Source organism: Lates calcarifer, linkage group LG3 (genome assembly GCF_001640805.2).
Source record: "Lates calcarifer isolate ASB-BC8 linkage group LG3, TLL_Latcal_v3, whole genome shotgun sequence".
Taxonomy (NCBI): Eukaryota; Metazoa; Chordata; class Actinopteri; family Centropomidae; genus Lates; species Lates calcarifer.
The window spans coordinates 2,922,988-2,945,068 of record NC_066835.1 but is presented as its reverse complement, the minus strand read 5'-3'; the positions used below and the strand labels follow the sequence as shown (position 1 = coordinate 2,945,068).

Sequence of the window (22,081 nt, the reverse complement as noted above, 5' to 3'; positions counted from 1 at the left end):
TAAAAACATTTTTTCAAAGATGCAATTTTTGACTGTCATGTGGCCCTTTAAAGCCATAACATTTTGTAAATGTGACATTTTCACCATTTACATTCACCATGGACTGGGTTTATGCCATATGTCAGCTTCACCTGTACTTCCAAAGTTCTGTCCAGCACACTGGTTCTCCAAATGCAGCAATTCTGCCCTAAAATCCTGCGCCAGTTGTTATTGCTAATTCAGCTTATACAATAAAGGCTGTGTGTGCTGTTGCTACATAGCATGTATCAGCAGAATACTACAGAAACAGTGGGTTGTGGCTGACCGCTCCCAATAGATTCCTGTGCGACACTTTGCTCCCTGCTTTCTGCATGTCTCAGTCAAACACTGTGTTAGGAGTGGAAGCTCAAACAGTGAGCATACATCAGCATGTATCATTTCCATAATAAGCTTTATGATCCTGTGTTAAATTTTTGTCGCCCACATTGCCATACATGACTAACTGTGTGCCATTACTGTTTGTGTTGTTTTTACTGACTGCTCCAACATCTAGTCACTCAATTCAAAACCATTTTATTTGTTACAAGGGGACACAAATACATCAAAGTCTGTATTTTCAGTTATTTTAAGACACTGGAGGAATAAGCACAGGTCTACAGACTGGGTGGATGCAACATTTATGATTCTATTTGGAAGCTTGGCAGTTTTGAAGCTGGGATCTCTTTAGGGGACATTTTTGACAGAAAAACAAGCCTGTTTAGATTTTATTTATGGTTAAGAATCTCCTGTGTATGGGACTGTTTTCTTTTCGACTTTAACCACTGTGAAATATGTGTTCCTTATCTTTATTTTTACATTATGTTGTTTATTTTTTGTAGTTTTTACTCCTGTTACCCTGACATGATGTTAAGTTGTGCACACTGATATGTAACTTTCAACATTTCATTTTTAAGTTGTATAAAAATACTGTATGAATAATAACTTGTGTCATATTTACCCCCCAATACATAATTATTAATTTTACAGTTTTTCTTTTCTTGCACTGAAATTTTTAGATTCATGAGTACACAAATATTTATATCAAAACTCTTCGACTAGTGGACACAAGTTGTCTCCTCGTTTCCATATGTATGCATGTGTTGCATGTTGCATACTGACTGGTTTTGATGTCACAGTCATTCTTATTTTAACATCTGAAACTCAGATTTAAGGTAAACACAGAGAAATGTTCCACTTTCAGTGGATGAATGTGGAAACAGCATTTGTGCACCAAACTCTGCACACTGGCTACATCATTCTGCCCTGAGACGGCTGGAGTGAAGTATAAACATAGCAAAATACACTCTTGAATAGAGGGAGTCAATTAAAACCTATAGCTGTGCCAAAATAAAACCATTTGTGACAGTGAAACTTCCAAAGTCCATTATCACTGACTGGGTGGAGCCATGAGTAAAATCCCCATAAGAGGGAACAATAACCCTAAAAGTCAAAATATGTCTTTTTTTCTCATAAACTGTTCTCCAGCATATTACTGTGGATTGTTGCTTCACCCAGTTTTCGCTCCAGTGCAAAAAAGACATTTAAGACAAACGAAGCCCATTGTCTAAATATGAAGGCAAAACAAACTACAATTCCCCAAAGCGCCTGGGAGTTAGAATTCAACCAATGATTGGCAGTAAACGGCGTGACGGCACCCGCTTTGGTCCATTTATGTGCGCGCTTGCTACGCTCGCGCAGAGGGCTCGCGGTTAATTCTGTGAGAGAGGAGCACAGCATCCACAGCTTGTAGAAGGTGGGTGTGACAGACAGCATCTTCAGAACAGAAAAAAGTCCATAGGAATTATTTTTTCGTCCGTGAGTACAAACATTGCTCAGTTAATGATATTGTAAAGAGATACAGTTGTGATAAGTAAAATGTTTTTATGGAATCTGTATTTTTAGACAGTTTGTTCAATTTTCCTTCACCGTTTTTTTTTGTTGTGAATGGTGTGTTTCACTTTTGTTAGCTTAGCACGTCAGCTAACTAGCATTATGATTGACAGGTTGTTGGTTGATATCCTCGACCTCGTGAGGCTTGTTTATTCATTAGAGATCGTTTCGTTGAAAAAATGAGACCGAAACGGCAGGTGTTACGGCTCTTTATGGCGGCTGGTTGGCGGGTTGTTAGCCTATTGTATGGTGAGGAGACACTGGCACAGTTGGCACCGACAGACAGACAGACAGACAGGCAGACAGACGAGGATAGACTTGGAGGACTTCTGTCATGTCTGTGAAATTTGTGGGCTGCAGGGACATTTTCTCAATTCTTACTCCCTCCTCAGCAGGACCGGTATGTGAGAAAAGCTTTATTATTCACATTTTCAGTGGAAATAACCTGCTTTCAGCTCGTCTTTGTTTGCAGCTGCTCGTCACGTTGCTGTCAAAAGCGCCTTTGTTTGATGCTGTTTGTTATGCTTGAGCTAATGACACCAGCAAGCTCACTGAAAACTGAATCTAAATGAAGGACATATATTGTCATTGTCAGCGAGGACATTGTTAAGACGAAGTCAGTCAGCAGTTCACTAAAATGCCAACCGTGGGTGTCACTTTGGTATGGCAAGGTGTGGGCATTCACCACACCTCATTCTAAATATGTCAAAACCAAATTCATTTAAAACTGTTTTTGACATTATATGGAAAGCAACCGAGATGCAAATGCCTCATTTTAGCTGGTTGGTCGCCTTTCTGAAATAATAGGGGAGGGGTCTTCTCACTCAGTGAGCCCAGCTGATTTTGGTGATCGTTTGACTTCCATTAACCACAAATGACATCTGTGAGATCTGCTGTCGCTGCCCCCACATTCTCCGATCTAGGTCATATTAAGTTTTTATATACATATATAAAATGATCTTACTGGCAGTACATTTGAGCAACAAGACCCAGTCATTCGAGCTTGTATGGCGTGTTTGGTCGGCTGTTGTACACTTGAGTATTTCCCCCCCACCCCACCTCCTGCGGCTCAAACACATGGTGCAAGGAACAGGTGCTCCCTGATGATCATTTTCCCCGGATATGCTCATTGCTCACTAATCTCATTTCAGATGGTGCATATTGGCTATTTAGAGAGCCGAGTCCAGGCCTGTCTGCACCTGGAACTGCCCGCTGTACCCACCCTCATCACAGCCTTTTGTTTCAACAAAATGTGGCTTGTGTCGCTCATTAACAATTAACGCGGCTTTTGTAGAGCCCCACCACCCTCCAATTGTCTCGAAACGACTTAATTGCTTATAGATCGAGCTGGATGTCAATGTTGCCACAAGTTTGGGGGGGGGAACAATGGTGGGTGTGTGTAACATGCAAGCATTGAATGCCAGCGCCGTTTTTGTGTGGATTGATGGGCGGTGGTTGGTTGCAGTGTTGAATATGACCACGTGGTGTCGCCATTGGGCCTTGTTTTTAGCCTCCCTTGTTTTGATAGAGGTAGGTGCGTTGGAAATGGCTTAAAAGATTCACTAGCGGTCACTAATTTTAGAGCCATTTTAAAAGACAGTGAATCACAACAATCTGACCTTTCTTATATTCCCCCTTTTAGGTAAATTGACCGGCAGCACACTCTAAAGATGGCAGCCTCTGAAGGTGAATTATATCTCTAGTTAAACTTTGAACCCTGATTATTGCTGAATAATGATTCAGTCTATCTAAACAACACTGTTTACCTTTTCTGTGTTCAGATATCCAGGTCAAGGAGCTTGACAAGCGGGCCTCTGGCCAGGCCTTTGAGGTCATTCTGGGTGCTCCTGCCCCAGATTCCAAGGGTGAGTTCCCCCTTTCTCCTCCCAAGAAGAAGGATGTCTCACTGGAGGAGATTCAGAGGAAGCTGGATGCTGCAGAGGAGAGACGCAAGGTAAAAATTAATTAAAAACCTTAAGTTCTCTTACACATTACTTTTTTCAGCATATGAATGCCTCTGGTGGCTGTTGGGTAGGAAACTAAAATATGAAGAGCTAGGAGTTAATGTTTTATTTTTTTAACCATTCTTTTTCAGAACCATGAAGCCGAGGTTCTGAAGCACTTAGCTGAGAAGCGTGAGCATGAAAAGGAAGTGCTACAGAAAGCTATGGAGGAGAACAACAACTTCAGCAAGATGGCAGAGGAGAAGCTCAATCAGAAGATGGAGGCCAACAAAGAAAACCGCACAGCAATTATGGCAGCGATGAACGAGAAATTCAAGGAGAAGGTCAGTGTTTCGGTTGATTTCAAACAGATAAACTTGCACCATTTTTCCACCAGGATGTTGGAACTGAACATTCCATTTTTCCCCCTTTTTTTTTTTTTTTTTTTTTTTTTTTTCCCCAATAGGACAAGAAGTTGGAGGAGGTGCGGAAGAACAAAGAGACCAAAGATCCCACCTCAGAAGAAGGCACTTCGGAAGACTGAAAGTTACAAACGGGGGATTGTATAGGGTTTTTTACGTATCCAAAGATTGATTTATTTTTTGTTTGGCCAGTATTTTTGTTGTGTTCACTACCCACCTTTTTGAAATAAGAAATACAAGTTCCACTTTGAATTTTTCAATTCTCCTGCTATAAGTGTACTTGCGCTGGTTTTACATGTGGATCATTTCCTCCCTTTTGTTGAGTCTAATCCATTTGCTATGTAGCTTGTCAGTGCAGCTTCTGCCCTTTTTGAAAATTAGCAGTGTGTACTTACCCTTTTTGAGGAAGCATGTTTCTATGTATAGGTCTTTTACCCTGCCTATTTCATAGTGCGTTTTGAAAATGTTCCTGTGAACCACACCTGTTCTCGGCACTTACTGTATATTAAAAAAATAAAAATAAATAAAAAAATAGCACAAGGTTTGATTAAGGCGTCGGCTGTTATACATGCAGGTGTTTAGTGCAGCTTTGCTACTGAGATTCCGCTAGTTTGCTCCTGCAGATCATGTTTTGTGCCGCTGCTGATTTGCTTTTGTAAAAATATGGGGTTGTCTTCAAAGCACATGACTTCTTGCTGTATAGCTGTGAACTAACATGCCAGACATGGAAGTGGATGCCGTCTTGAACATCACTGAACAGGGGGTCTACACGTGGAATGCAAAAGAGCAATACACTTTGGCATCTCAATAGATACAGTGGCTAGTTGACTTGAACTGTTGTACTAAAATAAATAAAAAAAATGTAAACACTCACTTGGTGTCTTTTAGTATATGGTTGGTAAAAACCTACTGTAAAAGATGGCTAAACGAAAATGCATAATCTCAATGAGCAAATCCACCTATCTACATAAGGTGTCAGTGTTCTTAATGGCTTTTAGCAGACTGCGACCTCCAGTCATTTGGCTTATGCTCAATGAGTTTCAACAACGTGACAATTTATCACACATACTATTTACAGAACACAACAGACAAACACACACACATACACACACACACACACACACACACACACACACACATATATATATATATATATATATAGCAAATGTGAACTGCGCTGTAAGGCTGCCTAGATGTGTTTTGCTCCCTGCTGGTGGAAAGGGGAAGAACAGGCCATGGACCTTAGCATTATTCATTACATGCTCTTCCAGCTGTAGTCAGGTATCTTAAACAGTGGATCATCATCACAAATGTCATGAATTAATGCCCAATAATACAGCTTTGAGAACTACAAATTCCAACATTTTCTATTCTTCAGGTTTTTTTGTGATATAGATCAGTGACATCACTACCCATGATCTCAATTAGTCTATTCCACAGGCCAGCTTCATAAAAACTGCAGTCTTTGTCTCCATCTGGTGGTAGTTAGATGAGTTTTGGGTGTGATCTCTCAGATGTTTGTTGAATATGATATTTTATTTTGGCTAAAAAAAAAAAAGTGAAACACATCCACAGCAGCTGAGTGCTGCTACAGATTTGAGAACATGAGCAAATCTGAAATACCAGAAACAGGAATAATTACAATGATAAAATACAAAGTGTTGAGTTGCACATACATGATTGTAAATGGATATTATTACCACAACTTTCTTTATATAAAGCTGAAACAAAGCTAAAAGGCTGAAAAAATATCTAGAGACTATAAGCTATATATTTAATGACTCATTTACATAAGTCCATCTTGGTGTCATGTCAAGAATAAATAGATCATTTCCTGCCATTCAGGCCGAGTCCAGCATTCAAAATCTAAAAGTAACCAAGAATTAGCAATGTAATGTACTTAAAGTATTAAAAGTAAAAGTACTCATACAGCAGGATAGCTCCTGTGTTAAAGTAGTTGGTTGAGGTGGAGCTAATTGTTATTGCTTTGTAAATTACAAAAAACTCTATAGGAATATATATCATGTGTAAAATCTTATTCTGAAAAGTAATAACAAAGTAACATAAAGTATTGGAGTAAAAAAAACAAAACAAACAAAACAACAACAACAGCAACAAACACACACACACACACACACACACACAGCCAAGAGTTGTTGACCTAATGTTAGTGTACATTCCACAATTTGTTACAGGTTGTTAATAATATGTGTATCCTATCTACTTTCCTGTACAATTAACAACACATTTGTGACAGTCTTTATTATCTAAGTATAGGTAACATAAAATGGAAATACTCAGGTGAAGAATCAGTACCTCAAAATTGTCAAAATTGTACTGAAATACAGAATTAGAGTAAATGTAAATCATTACTTCCCACCACTGCATTGTTGTCAGGTGCAATATCTACATAGACACTAAAACAGAATCTCAACAGTGTGTTTTTTTGCACCATGTATACTTGTTTATGTACCATCTAGGGAGATTACTCATTATTCTCATTATGTAATACTTCAAACTTGTGCTTTTAGGAAGTGGGATTGGTGTTGTTCTGTTTTAACAGACCAGTAGAGGGCAATGTTGTTCTCTCTGTCTGTCTGTCTCTCTGCTTCCCTACAGTTATCTATGGTATCAGTTAAAATTGGGACTATTTTTAAAACCTTGAATTAAATCCATCTCTTTGTTTTGTTCACCAAAAACCCACTTTTGTGGATCGCAGCAAGAAATTTTCCAAGCTCCTCACTAAACTGTAATCATGACTGTTTGGTTGCATCACATACTAACTTTGTATGAGTAACTATGGACTATGGATTTCTCAAACATAAGGGTCACATGTCCTTATTGCATATGGTTTGCTTCCAGAATGAAGCCCTGAATTGTAGAACTATATAGTTTGCTGAATGTGGTATTCACATCTTTTACAAAATGCAGAAACACTGCAATGCTAAAGAGCTCAATTAGGCATGGACCATTCGACAACTTCATTTTAATCAAATAACATGTATTAAGAAAATATTAAGAGACAAATGTGTAATATCAAACTTTAGTTACTTATTATGCAGAAGGCCTTGTTGGAAAAATCAGGGGATCAAGGTTCATCCTCTGGGAACCAAATATATCTTTACCAAATTTCATAACAATCCATACAATTGTAGCTGAGATTTGTTCGATCTAAAAAAGTAAAAGTCACACGTGTCATCCTGCTGGTGGAATTAGTAGAGAAGTTATCGTTGGACCAATATTGCCATCCCTAGAACCATGCTTCTACCATGACTAATATGCATCATATTTTATAAAACATTCCTTTTAACTTTTTAATCTACCAAACCAGTAATTGTAGTTGTAAATAAATGTGGTGGAACAAAAAGTTAAATACTAAACTAAAAATATTAAGTTGAAATGCAGTAAGTATAGTACTTGACTAAACGAGTTACTTTCTACCAATGTGGTGAGACAATAACATGAGAGTGGAAAGTAGAGATGAACTTTTTCTCTCTGGGTCGATAAACCCCATAACACTGTTAAGAACCCCAGGGAGCCCCAGGTTGGGAGCTGCTGTCTCAGCTTACATATTAATGGTAAAATACCATTTAAATCCTGTAGACTTTCTGTCAAATCATATAAGACCATACAAGAGCTCCAGTCTTGGCTCCTCACAGAAAGTACCTGGTTGAACACACGCTGTGTGTAATGCAGGCGACAATCAGGGTGTCATTGCAAAGCCTGACATTTGTCTGCAATTTAAAACTATTCTGAGACAAAAAAGGTTGTGAGAAAAGAAATATAAAAGCTGTCAGAGTCCTTGCTGGAGAACTCTTTCACCATGCCTGATTTGCTCTGCTTGTTCTTACACAGAGGAGAGTAATTAAGAAAAATCTATGGAGGCTCGACACTGTTGAAGAAAAGAGGAAAGTATGGGTTAAAAAGAGAAATGTACTGTTAACATGTCCAGCTGTGCAGTTTGAACATGATGAGAAACAGATCACAAGTGTAGACAAATGACCTGTAATAACCCTCTGTGACATGGCTTTGTTACTACAGCAGAAATGACCCAAGACAACCTGCTGCATGACAGCTCAATAATGCTCTGTATGCATAAGAGCTCTGATTATTACTGATACACACAGCAAGAAAGGACTATTCTTCATCTTAAATACACACATTAGCTCCTCAACGTTTGATGTAAAACTAGCTTTAATTAGCACAATACTGCAGTGTTACACTTTGAATGATTTTATTCAACTAACTCAGTGTTGACAGTATAAACTAGGGGCTCATTATGACTTATTGCTTATTGCACAACCTGCAGCTTACTAATCACATGCATATATTGTAGTCAACCCTTGTTTTACTTTGCTCTGAAACTAATTCAGTCTCTTAAGTAGACTTGATATCATTCTGACCACTTATCTGAGGCTACTCAAATGATTTTACGCTGAAAGGTCAGTTAACTGGTAATGGTAAACTCAGTTGGTGATGATGTGCACTGTAGTTCTGGAGGAGCTTTGTTAAATAACTCCAGCACAAAACCATCCACAGTCAAACATCAGGTGTTGCTAGGTCTATCTAATGTAACTTGTACCTTCAGTTAGGAACTTGTTTAGATGGATACATAAAGATACCCATCTAAACATATCCATCTGCCCAGTCTGTAAGACATTCTGAGTTTAAGCTTAAGTTCCCTCTGTGTGTCTGCTGTGTAGTTGTTCAGAATCCTTTATTCAGAGGAGTTTAGAACATAACTTATAATAACTAATACTGAAACTGAGATTTGTCATGATGGAGCTAGTTAGCTTGTGGACATGGAAACTTGGTAAAGGAACCTTCACTTCAACAAGTTAACCATGACTCAACTTCACGTACATGTACAACATTTGAAACACCCACTTGTTTTGTCCATGGGGCTGGTGCAGAAGAACTCACTGATTTTCACACACTGTCTTATCTTCATGAACAGAAGCTAAATTTATTAATGGAGAATGTGGGCATCGATCCCACTACCTCTCGCATGCTAAGCGAGCGCTCTACCACTTGAGCTAATTCCCCATTGGATGCTGACTCTAGTGTACCGTTTAATGCAGCCTCAGCCAAGCCACTCAGTGCTCAAGGGTAAAATACACTTCATGCTGCAAGGCATCATGCCTGCATGCTTCCCCTAACCCAGCTCGGCACGCTCTTATGACATCAAGACCAGAGTGCCCCGTTATTGTAAAAGCGAACGCATCTAAACATATTCATCTGCCTGCTCCGTAAGACATTCTGCTTACTTTTCCCATCAAAAGTTGAAAACTGCCTGGTTGAGACTGAGCTTGCTGGCGTGTTCACGTACATGTACAGTATGTGTGACAAAGTTATCCATGATGTTTAGAACATAACTTATAGAATAACTGATATTGTTCCAAAGAGAGTTGTCATGGTGGAGGTAGTTAGTTAGTATGGAAACCTGGTAAAGGAAACACCACTTCGACGAAGATGGGATTCGAACCCACGCGTGCAGAGCACAATGGATTAGCAGTCCATCGCCTTAACCACTCGGCCACCTCGTCCTTGCGTGCTTTGTGTCTAAGGTGACCACCCAGGATTATATCATAAAAAGCAAAGTTAACGGTGACTCAACTTTTGTTAAATTTTAACATAAGTTTCCTCTGTGTGTCTGCTGCAAAGTTGATCTGAGGAAAAGACGACTGAGTTCAAGAGCACAGTGAGATTGTCATGGTGAGTCATGTCAAAGCCTGGAGTTGTATTATGAGCTAACGGCCGCTTAGAAGATTATTGCAAAACAGACAGTTGCTGGAGTTCCTGGAAATAACTGCATTGTCGCATCAGTACCTGAGTTACCATTTTTGGTGCAAACATTTGAAACACCCACTTGTTTTGTCCATGGGGCTGGTGCAGAAGAACTCACTGATTTTCACACACTGTCTTGTCTTCATGAACAGAAGTTAAATTTATTAGTGGAGAATGTGGGCATCGATCCCACTACCTCTCGCATGCTAAGCGAGCGCTCTACCACTTGAGCTAATTCCCCATTGGATGCTGACTCTAGTGTACCGTTTAATGCCTCAGCCAAGCCACTCAGTGCTCAAGGGTAAAATACACTTCATGCTGCAAGGCATCATGCCTGCATGCTTCCCCTAACCCAGCTCGGCACGCTCTTATGACATCAAGACCAGAGTGCCCCGTTATTGTAAAAGCGAACGCATCTAAACATATTCATCTGCCTGCTCTGTAAGACATTCTGCTTACTTTTCCCATCAAAAGTTGAAAACTGCCTGGTTGAGACTGAGCTTGCTGGTGTGTTCATGTACATGTACAGTACATGTGACAACGTTATCCATGATGTTTAGAACATAACTTATAGAATAACTGATATTGTTCCAAAGAGAGTTGTCAGATGGAGATAGTTAATCAGTATGGAAACCTGGTCTGGCTGTTTTTCACACACTGTCTTGTCTTCATGAACAGAAGCTAAATTTATTAGTGGAGAATGTGGGCATCGATCCCACTACCTCTCACATGCTAAGCGAGCGCTCTACCACTTGAGCTAATTCCCCATTGGATGCTGACTCTAGTGTACCGTTTAATGCCTCAGCCAAGCCACTCAGTGCTCAAGGGTAAAATACACTTCATGCTGCAAGGCATCATGCCTGCATGCTTCCCCTAACCCAGCTCGGCACGCTCTTATGACATCAAGACCAGAGTGCCCCGTTATTGTAAAAGTGAACGCATCTAAACATATTCATCTGCCTGCTCCGTAAGACATTCTGCTTACTTTTCCCATCAAAAGTTGAAAACTGCCTGGTTGAGACTGAGCTTGCTGGTGTGTTCACGTACATGTACAGTACATGTCACAATGTTATCCATCATGTTTACAACATAACTTATAGAATAACTGATATTGTTCCAAAGAGAGTTGTCAGATGGAGATAGTTAATTAGTATGGAAACCTGGTCTGGCTGTTTTTCACACACTGTCTTGTCTTCATGAACAGAAGCTAAATTTATTAGTGGAGAATGTGGGCATCGATCCCACTACCTCTCGCATGCTAAGCGAGCGCTCTACCACTTGAGCTAATTCCCCGTTGGATGCTGATTCTAGTGTACCGTTTAATGCCTCAGCCAAGCCACTCAGTGCTAATCTAAACATATTCATCTGCCTGCTCCGTAAGACATTCTGCTTACTTTTCCCATCAAAAGTTGAAAACTGCCTGGTTGAGACTGAGCTTGCTGGCGTGTTCACGTACATGTACAGTATGTGTGACAAAGTTATCCATGATGTTTAGAACATAACTTATAGAATAACTGATATTGTTCCAAAGAGAGTTGTCATGGTGGAGGTAGTTAGTTAGTATGGAAACCTGGTAAAGGAAACACCACTTCGACGAAGATGGGATTCGAACCCACGCGTGCAGAGCACAATGGATTAGCAGTCCATCGCCTTAACCACTCGGCCACCTCGTCCTTGCGTGCTTTGTGTCTAAGGTGACCACCCAGGATTATATCATAAAAAGCAAAGTTAACGGTGACTCAACTTTTGTTAAATTTTAACATAAGTTTCCTCTGTGTGTCTGCTGCGAAGTTGATCTGAGGAAAAGACGACTGAGTTCAAGAGCACAGTGAGATTGTCATGGTGAGTCATGTCAAAGCCTGGAGTTGTATTATGAGCTAACGGCCGCTTAGAAGATTATTGCAAAACAGACAGTTGCTGGAGTTCCTGGAAATCACTGCATTGTCGCATCAGTAACTGAGTTACCATTTTTGGTGCAAACATTTGAAACACCCACTTGTTTTGTCCATGGGGCTGGTGCAGAAGAACTCACTGATTTTCACACACTGTCTTGTCTTCATGAACAGAAGCTAAATTTATTAGTGGAGAATGTGGGCATCGATCCCACTACCTCTCGCATGCTAAGCGAGCGCTCTACCACTTGAGCTAATTCCCCATTGGATGCTGACTCTAGTGTACCGTTTAATGCCTCAGCCAAGCCACTCAGTGCTCAAGGGTAAAATACACTTCATGCTGCAAGGCATCATGCCTGCATGCTTCCCCTAACCCAGCTCGGCACGCTCTTATGACATCAAGACCAGAGTGCCCCGTTATTGTAAAAGCGAACGCATCTAAACATATTCATCTGCCTGCTCCGTAAGACATTCTGCTTACTTTTCCCATCAAAAGTTGAAAACTGCCTGGTTGAGACTGAGCTTGCTGGCGTGTTCACGTACATGTACAGTACATGTGACAACGTTATCCATGATGTTTAGAACATAACTTATAGAATAACTGATATTGTTCCAAAGAGAGTTGTCAGATGGAGATAGTTAATTAGTATGGAAACCTGGTCTGGCTGTTTTTCACACACTGTCTTGTCTTCATGAACAGAAGCTAAATTTATTAGTGGAGAATGTGGGCATCGATCCCACTACCTCTCGCATGCTAAGCGAGCGCTCTACCACTTGAGCTAATTCCCCATTGGACGCTGGCTCTAGTGTAACAGGGTGGCTCGAGCCTATCTCAGCTGTAATTGGGTGAGCGGTGGGGTACACCCTGTACAGATCGCCAGTCCATTACAGGGCCAACACATATAGACAAACAACCATTCACTCTCACACCTACGGGCAATTTAGTGTCACCAGTTAACCTAATGTGTATGTCTTTGGACTGTGGGAGGAAGCCGGAGTACCTGGAGAGAACCCACACAAGCATAGGGAAAACATGCAAATTCCACTGTTTAATGCAGCCTCAGCCAAGCCACTCAGTGCTCAAGGGTAAAATACACTTCATGCTGCAAGTTAATTGACATCCTTCCTAAATGCTTCCCCTAACCCAGCTCGGCATTTTCTTTTGACGTCGAGATCAGAGCTCCCTGCAATTTTAAAAACCAATACATATCATATCTGTAGACATTATGTAAGACATTTTGGTTTCTTTTCCCATCAGAGACTGAGCTTGCTAGCGTGTTGTTTTGGGGAACCAAATGTTTTAATTCACCATCTGTATGTAGCAACAGCCTGTTCAAATTTTTCTGTCTTCTACTGGTAATTGCATAGTGGTGTTAGGCTCTTTCATTCACATATTTATTATACTTTTTGTATCTACAGTGTTTTTAATAATTGTTGGTCATGTCTGAAAAGAGGTTTTCTTTTCTTTTCTGGTTAAAACTGTGACTGAGAAAGGCAGTTTAGCTTGGCCCTCTGTTGTATGCAAAGGTTATAGAAAGAAGTAAACTTTGTCTGGACGTAAGAGCTCAGTTATATGATTCACACCTTGGCCTAGCGGAATGTTGTTCCACAAATGTTTTGGAGTGTGACAAAACAATATCTACTTGAGAACCTTTATCAGAGTTTATGGCCTTGATGTGGGTGACGCGAGCAGTCCAATTGAAGTGTGATTTTTCCCTCTAAGATGTAATATCCAATATTACACTTGCATTACACACTGCGAAAAAGCATTGGAAAAAAATAAACATACTGTATACTATATACCTTTGTATGATCTTGTGACTCCTCACATTCATTGGGCCCCAGGAAACCATTGCTTTAAGGTTTTAGTGTATTGTTCAAATTCCATTTGTGCCAAACTCCATTGTTTTTATTCTTATACACATTATCCTTGTAAATCCACAAGGTACAGAACTTAACATTAATTTCTCTGCCAAATGCTCCCCTTATCTTCTACCACTTTAATATATTTTTAATCAGTTAATTTTATTTATTTAAAGAGAGCCATTTTTAACCTGAGATCACAACAATGAAGGAAGACGTTCCAGCCTGTCTCTCCGTGTGTAAACATAATGCAGAATGAGTTCAGTCTATCCTGACATCATCTTAATGAAAATGTCTGTGGGGAAACAACAAATAGGGCCAGGCTAAGGCTGGGACTACAGGGAGTGTAGATGGTGTAAGGTATAAGGCAAGCATAGCTGAGCAGGGTCAGTGGAGGCGGTGTATGAAGCACACTAAGGCTTAGAAACACAGATCACCAGAGATGATGAGTATGACTGAGATAAAGCCAGGAAGGGGAGAAGGAATGATCATCTCAGACATGAAAACACTATTACAGGGCTGACTGAGTTTTTAATGTAGCAAAGAGATGCTGTTAATATTAAAAGTAGCAGGTGGTTGAACATGTGTACTGATAAAGGGGGGGGGGGGGGGGTGGGGGGGGGGTGTTAAACTGCTCAGTGCTTTCAGCCAGGGCTTTACCAGTGTTTGTTTTAAAGTCATACTGATATGGAAGAGAATCTTTGACGCTGTCAGTAACTGATGTTTTCTTCTGTAATTTAAAATATAGACATTTCTCCACTGAAATGTAATGTTTCCCTACAGTTTATTGTTGTTGTTCTTGGAGTATACTACTGATGCAACTTTTTGAGGGCAAGCAGATTCCAATTATCAACACAAGTATTTGGCAGGCATGTACCAATGACCTCATTAACTTGCCATCAACCCCCATTCTTCCCACTGTATATGCAGTGTGTTCTTTGAGGGATACTGTCTGGCCCTAGTTTTGCCGTGAGATTAGGTAACAAAACAGCACCTACTGAAAGGTCCTTATCACCTCAATTGATATTGTACTTAAGTGGTGAAAAACATCAATTCTAATGATGGAATTCTGGGTTTTGCAGTTTTGGCACCAGGGTGCTTTGTTGAAAATGAATTTCCTTCTCATTGGGATCATTGCTCTATGCAAAACGTAACCAGCAATCCTAGTCCTTTTCGGGGGTATATACACCTAGAAAGCAATAACTGTGTATAATGTGATCAAAAAAAAGTTTATCTCACTCTATATAGTGTAATGAAAACTGTTGAGTGAATAACATAACAAAGTGCATGTTTATATATCACCTTTTTGATTTGAAAAAATGTATCCATCCATTATCTATACCACTTAAGGGCATATAGGGCAGGGGCAGGAGGCAGGGTACACCCTGGACAGATTGCTAGACAGGGCTATGGAGACAAACAACCATTCACACCTATTTATTTAGAGTCAGTCTTTGAACTGTGAGAGGAAGCTGGAGTATTTGGAGGAAACACCACACATGTATAGAGAGAATATGCAAACACAACACAGAAGAGGACGGACTGCACCACCATGGCACCGCAATATATTGTACGAACAACAAAATTATTTCTAATGCCTTAAGGTCCAGTCTATAATAATAATACTGAGGACTTAAATGGCAGCTTTGAGTGGCACTGCTTGATGTCACAGGTACAAGTTTTAGAGGTGGTTGTCAAAACCTTACTTTTACCAATGATTTCACTAATAAGGAGGCCCTAAACTTGACTATCGTTGTCTGCAGCTTAATGTATCCTGTACACTGATTTATTAATGGTGGTTAAACTGTAACTGTATATCAAGAAAATAAATAAAAGAAAATTAAAACATATTGGCCTCATAATACATACAAACCAGTATAACACTTCAACCCTCAAAAAGCCCCTTGGATTATCCACACTGTACATGTTCTACCAGAGCTGTTGGGAGCTGTTGATATAAATGTTAAATATGTGATGTAAAGCGGAGGAGGATGTTTTAGTGTCGAGCCTCTGTAAGCATTGGTTTTTGTGTAGGTGTCAGCAAGCTAAGTATCTCTTCATTTGAAGCTGCATCACACATATTGATCAACAGCGCTGTGTTTCTAGAGGCCTGCAGTTTGTGTGTGAGTGTGTGTGCCATCACCAAGTCATGCATACTTTTCACATGGAGTAGTCCCACAGTACAGCAGTGTAGGAGTAGCTACTCCAAATGCCTCAGCACTTACACGAGATGACCCACTATTGAGCAGCTAAAAATCTCATCCAGATTTCAGGCACAGTGTGTTGCTGCAATTTCCTCTCACTTTTGTGAAGAACAATAACTGATTGTTTGTTTTATCGCAGTTCATTCCCTGTGACCCCCCACCCCCCCACCACCACTACCACTACCACCACCACCACCCCACCGCACTACCCACTTCCCTACTTAAGGGATCGCTTCCAAAGTTGATTTATGCAAAGCCACTGTAGAAAAGTCAACTAAATCCTGACTGCTGAATGTGGAGTTGTTTTTCTAAGAGGTGAAGCATGTTCCTGGAAGCAGTGTCAAGTCGCAGTAACTCTGAGCCGATTTGATAGAGAGAGTCTGAAATGAAAAGCAGATAAACAGAAGTGTGAATGGGAAGAGGAACTTTACAGGCAGGAACGCTGCTTGATGTTTCTGCCTGAAAACTGAGTTGCTTTCAAACAGGGAGGAAGTGAGTATGTGTGTGTCTGGTTACTTGATTAAACTGGAAGGATGCCTAATTATATCAAGCACGGTTTGCTTGAGTGAATATATGTATATCCAAATACACTGGGGCTACATCTGCAAGTTTTAGATAAAGATTTATCAGAAAAAATAGGAAAAGTAAATGTGATTCCAATTACCATACGGAAGTGCGGATTCTCACATTGAGGCTGCAGTTTGTACATACTTTGTGACATGTTGTGATACAGATGCAGTTTAATTTAAGTTGTGTGTGAGGATTCCAGATGGAGCATGTCTGGCACCCCACAGGTTTAAGTTTTTAGTCAACAGTTTTAGTTTCCAAGTGAACTAAGCAGCAGGATAGAGGGTCAGGGTGACTCAGCTACATCTAAATCACTTAACTGTGTTCTTGTTGTTAATTCAAACTACATACAGTGAAAGCCACTCCCAAACATCTGTGGCTTTATCTTAGGAAAAGTCCTCGATCTCAAAAAGGTCAAGAGCTCCACTTTTGGCTACTACAAGCTATGGTCACTGAGAAAATGTACACCAATTTCTAACAATAAACTGTGAAATTGATTCAGAGTCTGGGTGATGTAGCAAATACTTCTTGTTTCTGCTTCTCTACTACTACTACTCTTCATTGTGGCTAGTTTTCTTTTTGGCAAAATGGACACAAAAAGTAAAGGTACATCCACGTTCACACAGATGTGCTTCTGTTTTTAGACTCCAGTTTACTCCATTCCATCAAAAGTTAGTAGTCTTCAGATAGTGGTCAACAGCACAACTTGTGTGCGTCTCCACATTGATGTTCAAATTGAACAAGAAGTACTATGTGAATCTACTGATCACGTACAAATACTGGTGAGACTGAGCCTTTAAAGCTGAAGACACACTGAAAGTGAAGCCATTGCACAGCATCACCTCCACCACTCCTCTCTCGCTGCTGTTGCTTGTCACATCATTAACAAATACAGTGTAAATAAGCAACCCACCACTTTCTCCAGTAATGTACATGACTTACTACCAAGCAGCAGCTACTTTCAACCCTTTTGTTGTTGTGCATCAGTGGTCAATCCTGCAGTGTCTGCTATACCACAATACTTTGAGAGGTAACTGACTCACATCACACTTGTGTTACAGTCCATCATATTCAGTGAGTCGTTTTTCAAAATGTTTCACAACCTTTTTGGACTGTGACCACTTAAAACACAGAAATATCTACTTTCTACTTGTTAAATTTCCTTGAGGTTTTTGCAACAGCCATGTGTGAGGTTCCCCTCATTTAACCACATGCCTCCATAGTTTTATGAAGTGAAGTAAAGCTTCTGGAAAGGTTTTTCATTAAAATTTGCTCTGCACTGTCTAGCAAATTTGCATCTGTTCCACTACACAGCCTGAACAAGCCTTTAGACAGAATGAGCAACACACTGACTTTTACTATTCTTAGTGCCTTATCAGAAGTAGGTCTGAAAATGTAATGTTTGTCCTGAGGGCGATGCTAAGGGAAAGCCCATAGGATCAATGAAATTAAAAGGGAATATAATTTGGAAAGAATAAATGTGCTCAGTCAATTTGAGATCACTTTAAGATTTTGATAGTGTGTAAAAGTGAGGGAGGTCACCAAAGACACCACAGGTCCTCTGAGGACCTTGAATGTTGATGTCTTGGCAATCTGAAGGCATATGTTGGCTAAAGTATTAAGGCCAGATAATCAATTAACATGTCAAAAGAAATCAAACTCTTTTAATTGTAAAAAAAAACTGTGTGAACTTATTGTCTTGTTGGAGACCAACTGTACTAAAACTTCTACTTCTGAAATATTTGAACTTGAATCAGGTGACATTTGATCCAAACATAATAGGAGGATTAATGTGTGTTATTAGAATATAGGAACATAGGACCTTGGGACTTAGAACCCTGGTGACTGGCCCTGCAAACAGTCACTACATCACCAAGCCTCTAGAGCCATCTATTACACAAACTAATGGTGAGACCAGCTCAGGTCCTTTTGCCAACAGGGACAAAAATGCCAAACAACCCCAAAGTGACTTTGTCCTCTGAGATAATAAATGCTGTATATTCAAGGTTATGTGACCAACAGATATGAAATGCTTATCTGTGGTGCTGTCCAAAAATAGAGAATGATATAGAGGCTTGTATCTACATTACCAAATTACATGACCAGTTATTTTGAATAAATTGCTCGCAGGGAGTGTATGCCCATCATATTTTGTCAGCCGGTCCTCTGGGAAGAGATTACTGCAGTGTCCAGAAGAAAATCAAGGTTCACAGCTGCTCTACTGAAAGGATTTTCCAGGTTATTATCTGTGTTTACAGTCATTCTTGTAGAGATTCAAGGTCTTAAATCTCATAACAGAAACAGAATCAGTGCCAAAGGAGAAAGAGAATGTGTTTCTTCATCAGGAAGCACTTCAGTCAATTAATGTCTTTGATGTCACATATCATGTTCCTTGTTATGCAAATTGTTCCCCGTTACAGACACAATGAGGAGTATTTATCTGCCTGGATCTGAGTGTCTGCAGTGAATATGTGAAATGAGAAGGATTAAGAAGGAGATAGAAAAATATAAAGGGAAGGAGGTGTGAAAGTGGAAGACTGAGGAGGGGATAAATTTAGTAGAAATAAGGCAGCATATTCTCTCACAAAATGGAAAGCTGTGAAATGCTCCAAAATTCACAGCTGAAATTATTTCCACTTCTCCTGGATATGGTCCCGGTTAGTCACTGATACCTTGTAGCCTACACTGCAGCTCCACAGGGATAAATTGGTGAAAGCATATATATATATATATATATACATGTTATATATTTTATCACTCTTTTTAGAAAGCATTGGAAATTGAAAATGAAGTCAGGATGTCACAGATCACCAAGTACAGCATGATCGGCTGCATGGGCCTGCACATGCTGTGCCTTGTATAACAAGTCTGATAGTTTGCTCAGACAGTCATTCAAATTTTCGGATAGCTAAGAAATGGAACTGAGGACCAGACATGGAGGTGGATGTGTGGAGACAAAGCTCCTGAACAGATGTCTTCCAGAGCAGACATCCTTTCCTCATGACGATGAGGAAAGACCATGTGGTCTTTAGAACACTTTCAGAGCCTTGAGAGAGTCAGACCAATGCACTACCAACTGACAATGAGAACAATAATAATTCTGGTTTGTTGCAGCTTTACTCTTATTCTTATCATTTTAGCTATCACTAACAGTAATGAGGAACACAAGCAGTCAGACAGGTTTTAAGCTAAACCTCAGGTTAGCCAAAATTACATGGAGCTGGAAACAAAGGCTGAAGGTGAAACTTTTACCCAAACTGTCAATCATTGTCACAGTTTACAACTAACTTCTGTGCTCAGCTTTGACCTTCCACAGTTTACCTGTAGTTATGCTAATTGATTAGATAATGATTTACATCCAAATGAAATGGTTTCGATAACCTGGCTAAACTGCAGGGCTATCACTTTTGACTGTGAGAAAAAAAAATTCTAACTCCACTGACCTGTATTTATTCCAACTTTTGTCTTAAAAAAACAGATGAATGTCTTCCTGCGAGTTACACTTGCAAATTTAAAGTTGCACTATATTTTATTTTACTAAAGGTAAGTAAGTACCATATGTAATGTGAAAGAAGTTGCTCACAGACACAAACCCACAAAGAATTATCACCCTACTCTGCAGTTCCCCTCAGCTCCATGAAGTATTTTAGCACCTTTCGGCTCATTGTCTTGGTGTTAAGGCCTGACACTTAACTGTTTCTTTCTGTCTCACTGCTCTCATCAACCTCATTACCAGCCTTAGAAGGTGCTTGTTTTCATTTAAAAAAAACTCTGTACATCACCTGACCAGCACCAATTGTCAGACAGAAAAAGGCATTTAGAGCAGCTGAAGCAGCTGAGAGCTAGATAGATTGTCCTCAGGACTTGGTGGAGACCAGACCTGTTTGCAGGTACGGTAGCTTGGTTGTCTCTTACCATCAGCCGGTCAACTGTGGTGGTGTGTGCCTGCTGCCACTGTACTCCACCCTTTTGTTCAAATCTGAGTCTTCTGGCTTCAGGAACTGAGCTCAGACAAATCTGCACTTCAAACATCCCCACACAAGCCTTTGTCTGTGGTTTTCATGGTCTGTGTGCGGAGCTGCTAAATATCTCTGATAATGAGAGCTGCAGAACAGGTGATGCACTGCCACTCATAAATGTTGCAGGGGGGCCTGCCAAGGACAGAGGGAGTTGAACTCATGGGAATATTCTTGCTTCCTTGCAGGTACAACACTGACAATGGAAATGAAGAGGTGTCAACTCCACTTCCTACACAGTCACCCCCTCTTTCTCTGGGGCCACTGTGCAAGCTGCTACTTATACACTGTGTGACATACTATATAGATGGAAAAACTTTTTTCTCCACTTGAGAGACTAGAATCTGTTTTGGTTTGTTTCTGAGTTTTCCAAATGCAGTAGCCACAGAATTATCACCCATAGTCATCAGCACAGATGTTTTATCAGCTAGGTGCTCGGCACACCATAAACAAAATATCCATTTTACAGGAACAAGCTGTATGTTATGCTAACACATGCCACGAAACATATGGTGCACTAGGCATTCCAACACCTTCCACTTCACTCTGTGAGCTCCCTTGCTGCACATTTGACTTTAAATCACCCAGCAGCCCTTCTCCCTATTCCCTTTTTATTTTCTGACTCTGAAGTTTTGGGTTGTGACAAATTGATGGGGTTGCAGCAAAAGGCTTTCATGGTGCTATAAGTTACGTTGGGCGAAGGCCTTAAAACAATAGGCCATTAGCATACTTCCCCCCCCCATCCATCAGCAGGCAGTGCCAGCCACTGGCAGCCATTCATCACATCCGTGCCACCGAGCAAGCAGGCCTCAGGCCCCCACTGCACTGTTTATAAAGAGATGTATGAATACAACATGAACACGGCGGGCTAAGATAAAGACTAATATAGCCCAATTCAACTGTGACCATGAAGATGAATGTGTTAAAAGAAACACTGACAACATGACTGATAGTTTTAATACAAGCGGTGAGTAAGCAGTCTGTGTCGAGGTTAGCTTAGCGTGTATATTTTCATGAACTGTGACTATAATATGAGCTACTGTAAAGCCACTACTAACAGCGCCATGACTTCCCAGGGGTATAAAGTCCTGGGAGGCTTCTTCAAGCTGCTCTAATGCACACTGTTGATGCAGATTAAGTTTCTCACACAGCCGTATGTTTGTGTCAGAGCTCAGTTCAGTCTGGCACTCTAAGCCAGCGGCTGCTAGAGCTCCTGTCCATTAGGTTGCTCGGGGGAGAGACTAAAAATTAACCTTAATGGACACTTTTCTCTTTGAATACTAACTAGGGGATCTTTACTAAGCACCGCTGTGTCTCTCCAACTGTGTGTTTGGCTATTCTTATTTATTTATTTCTCCACTGAGGAGTTAATGTGTGGGAGTCACTGAGCTGACAGACAGCCTCTACAAGCGCAGCGACTCCGCCAAGGCCGCTCGTTCACAACCCTGCCTCTCCTCGCCATCCCTCTTTCCTGCTGAG

At 40.4% G+C, this 22,081-nt stretch overlaps 1 protein-coding gene and 8 non-coding genes across 11 annotated transcripts; 1 reads left to right on the top strand and 8 right to left on the bottom strand.

Annotated features, from left to right (window-relative positions):
* The first annotated feature begins 1,675 nt into the window (after positions 1–1,675).
* On the top strand, positions 1,676–5,146 carry LOC108900304 (stathmin). 3 transcript variants are annotated; one of them, XM_018701297.2, is made up of 5 exons: positions 1,676–1,771; positions 3,551–3,594; positions 3,690–3,862; positions 4,004–4,195; positions 4,318–5,146. In XM_018701297.2, the coding sequence occupies exons 2-5, from the start codon at positions 3,579–3,581 to the stop codon at positions 4,393–4,395; spliced, it is 459 nt and encodes a 152-aa protein (XP_018556813.1). In that variant the 5' UTR covers positions 1,676–1,771; positions 3,551–3,578; the 3' UTR covers positions 4,396–5,146. The 3 variants fall into 3 exon arrangements, with proteins under 3 accessions (XP_018556813.1, XP_018556814.1, XP_050934895.1); XM_018701298.2 differs by having other exon boundaries at positions 1,681–1,833; XM_051078938.1 differs by lacking the exon at positions 1,676–1,771 and adding an exon at positions 2,204–2,308.
* A 4,100-nt stretch (positions 5,147–9,246) lies between these two features.
* trnaa-agc (transfer RNA alanine (anticodon AGC)) lies at positions 9,247–9,319 on the bottom strand. Its single transcript has one exon. It is a non-coding gene; the product is annotated as a tRNA-Ala (tRNA).
* A 418-nt stretch (positions 9,320–9,737) lies between these two features.
* On the bottom strand, positions 9,738–9,819 carry trnas-gcu (transfer RNA serine (anticodon GCU)). Its single transcript has one exon. It is a non-coding gene; the product is annotated as a tRNA-Ser (tRNA).
* Positions 9,820–10,228: 409 nt separating this feature from the next.
* Positions 10,229–10,301, bottom strand: trnaa-agc (transfer RNA alanine (anticodon AGC)). Its single transcript has one exon. It is a non-coding gene; the product is annotated as a tRNA-Ala (tRNA).
* Positions 10,302–10,754: 453 nt separating this feature from the next.
* On the bottom strand, positions 10,755–10,827 carry trnaa-agc (transfer RNA alanine (anticodon AGC)). The gene has a single exon. It is a non-coding gene; the product is annotated as a tRNA-Ala (tRNA).
* Positions 10,828–11,280: 453 nt separating this feature from the next.
* On the bottom strand, positions 11,281–11,353 carry trnaa-agc (transfer RNA alanine (anticodon AGC)). The gene has a single exon. It is a non-coding gene; the product is annotated as a tRNA-Ala (tRNA).
* Positions 11,354–11,651: 298 nt separating this feature from the next.
* On the bottom strand, positions 11,652–11,733 carry trnas-gcu (transfer RNA serine (anticodon GCU)). The gene has a single exon. It is a non-coding gene; the product is annotated as a tRNA-Ser (tRNA).
* A 409-nt stretch (positions 11,734–12,142) lies between these two features.
* On the bottom strand, positions 12,143–12,215 carry trnaa-agc (transfer RNA alanine (anticodon AGC)). Its single transcript has one exon. It is a non-coding gene; the product is annotated as a tRNA-Ala (tRNA).
* Positions 12,216–12,668: 453 nt separating this feature from the next.
* Positions 12,669–12,741, bottom strand: trnaa-agc (transfer RNA alanine (anticodon AGC)). Its single transcript has one exon. It is a non-coding gene; the product is annotated as a tRNA-Ala (tRNA).
* Positions 12,742–22,081: the final 9,340 nt, after the last annotated feature.

What these genes read in the sequence shown, in the direction of transcription:
- LOC108900304 (XM_018701297.2), top strand. An exon ending in CTGCAGAGGAGAGACGCAAG is followed by an intron (nt 3,863 to 4,003) that starts GTAAAAATTAAT and finishes ATTCTTTTTCAG; the next exon opens with AACCATGAAGCCGAGGTTCT. An exon ending in ACGAGAAATTCAAGGAGAAG is followed by an intron (nt 4,196 to 4,317) that starts GTCAGTGTTTCG and finishes TTTCCCCAATAG; the next exon opens with GACAAGAAGTTGGAGGAGGT.